The sequence below is a fragment of the Populus trichocarpa genome, chromosome 14, assembly GCF_000002775.5.
Source record: "Populus trichocarpa isolate Nisqually-1 chromosome 14, P.trichocarpa_v4.1, whole genome shotgun sequence".
Taxonomy (NCBI): Eukaryota; Viridiplantae; Streptophyta; class Magnoliopsida; order Malpighiales; family Salicaceae; genus Populus; species Populus trichocarpa.
Window position 1 is genome coordinate 1,951,965 of NC_037298.2, and position 1,901 is coordinate 1,953,865.

Here is a 1,901-nt window from a genome sequence, read left to right on the forward strand (position 1 = left end):
TGGCTAAGAAACAAGCTAGAATCATTTGTCAAATAGTCGGTAATGATATGATACGATGAGCTTAGCTAACATATAGGCTCGTCGAATTGATATACTTGTTGAAATTAAAGGAGTATCAAAGAAAAAAAAACTAACTTGTGATTATGGATATCTCCTCTGTATAGAACGAACATATGCATAACGAACGAAGTTCCTTTCTTGTTAGAAATTTTAAGGACCCCAATACTTGATACCAAGCCAGCTGAAGGACGAGAAAGCATGAAACTCGATTCTTGAATGTTGTGATCTTAATTTGGATACCATCTTAGTTAAGATTTCAAAGCTCTCTCTCTACATGTATCACCTTGATTTATACACAGGTATATACAAGGAATAGTGATAGAAGTTGAATGAGGGGAAAACTGGAAGTCCAATATAAGTTATATAACATTTAACATTTGATCTTTTCTTCTGTAGCAATTGAGTTCTTGCAATGAGCAATTGCTGCTTGAATAGCAGCCTGCAACTCTTCCATGGTGCTATCACTAGTAGAAGAAGGAAGAGCTGTAGTTGCAAGAAGGAGGCCGCTGTTCGAGGGAGATGTCCTCATCGATGCCGGTGCTGAGTATTCTCCTCTCCTTCCTCGCAACTCCTGCTTGTTTCTCCAACTTAAATTACCTGAAAATGAATAAGGTTGCCTGTGGGATTGGAGATTTTCTTTCCTTCCTTTGAAGAACATCAGTGGCCTAACCATTTTGGCATACCTCTTCAGCACCTGACTCATGTCGAACCTTTGATTTTTTTTGTGCTTATCCTTGTCTTCCTCCTTCTCTTTAACTTCACACCCTTTTCGCCAACCGAATAAAGAGAAAGACTTGGGCTTGCTCCTTCCCTTTGTATCGCTATAGTTATTGCTTTGATGGTGACTGCAGTTATTGCTGTTGTTGACGTGGTTGCTACTGCTACCGCTACCGCTACCGCTATTTCCGTTGCTGGTGCTGCAATAGTTGTTGCTACTTTTGTTGGGTCTTTGATCATCTAATAATTCCTTGATAGGGAGGGTGAAGCTGTCAAAGGAATTTATGGACGAGCGAGGGGATACAGGAAGGTGTGAGAGGAGATGGAGAGGAAGCAGGTGGCCATGGAAAAAAATGTCATCCGCCGGAGACAAATCAATAGCAAAAGAATTAGGAGGGGTTTTGGCCTTATCAGGTACTGGTGCCGAGGAAGAGTGGAGAGAGATTGTGAAGGAGAATTCATGAGAAGGAGAGGAGGAAGCTGAAGGTGGCGAGGCAGGGGATGTTGGCAGTGCCTGTTGCTGTGCCTGTAGGCCTTCTTTTCCCTCTTGTTTTAACTTCCCTTCTCGAGGCTTGTCCACAGCTTTTTCTCTGGAGTTTCTTTGCGGTTGGGTGTCCATAATTCACAGAATTACACTGAAAGACTAATAAGATCTGATCCAGTATGTGGAGCTCTAACACTTTCTTATTTTTGGGCCAATAAAGGAGAAATATTGCCAAACCTTTGAGGATGGGGGATAAGGGTATCAGAAAGCAGTGGAGAGAGAGAGGGAGAGAGACTGTCGTCAATGTGTAGCTGGGCTTATAATGTCTTTAGTGCACAAATTGCAACCCATAACTAGCTTTATCCTTTTGCATTATTCTTTCATATGGAGAGAGGGTGTGGTGGTCATGGCACTATAAGATATGAGATGATACAACATTTAGCATTATGCGTGTTGAAGGTTGGTGGGTCCTCGTCAAAATCTAACAGCTATTGCTAGAGTTCTTCCTGGGAATTTTTTCTTTTACTAAACTAGTATTGTTGAAAAATAATTTCTAAATTAATACAGTACAAATTAAATCCATGCGAGTAAATACTAGCATTCTCATTCAAATTAATTCCCCTCGAAGTATTTAAATGCT

General features: G+C 40.8%; 1 protein-coding gene across 1 annotated transcript; it reads right to left on the reverse strand.

Moving 5' to 3' along the window:
* Positions 1-269: 269 nt before the first annotated feature.
* On the reverse strand, positions 270-1,623 carry LOC18104910 (BRI1 kinase inhibitor 1). Its single transcript, XM_006374896.3, has one exon. It carries the CDS (start codon positions 1,394-1,396, stop codon positions 431-433), a length of 966 nt encoding a protein of 321 aa, XP_006374958.3. The 5' UTR covers positions 1,397-1,623; the 3' UTR covers positions 270-430.
* Between the last annotated feature and the right edge of the window lie 278 nt (positions 1,624-1,901).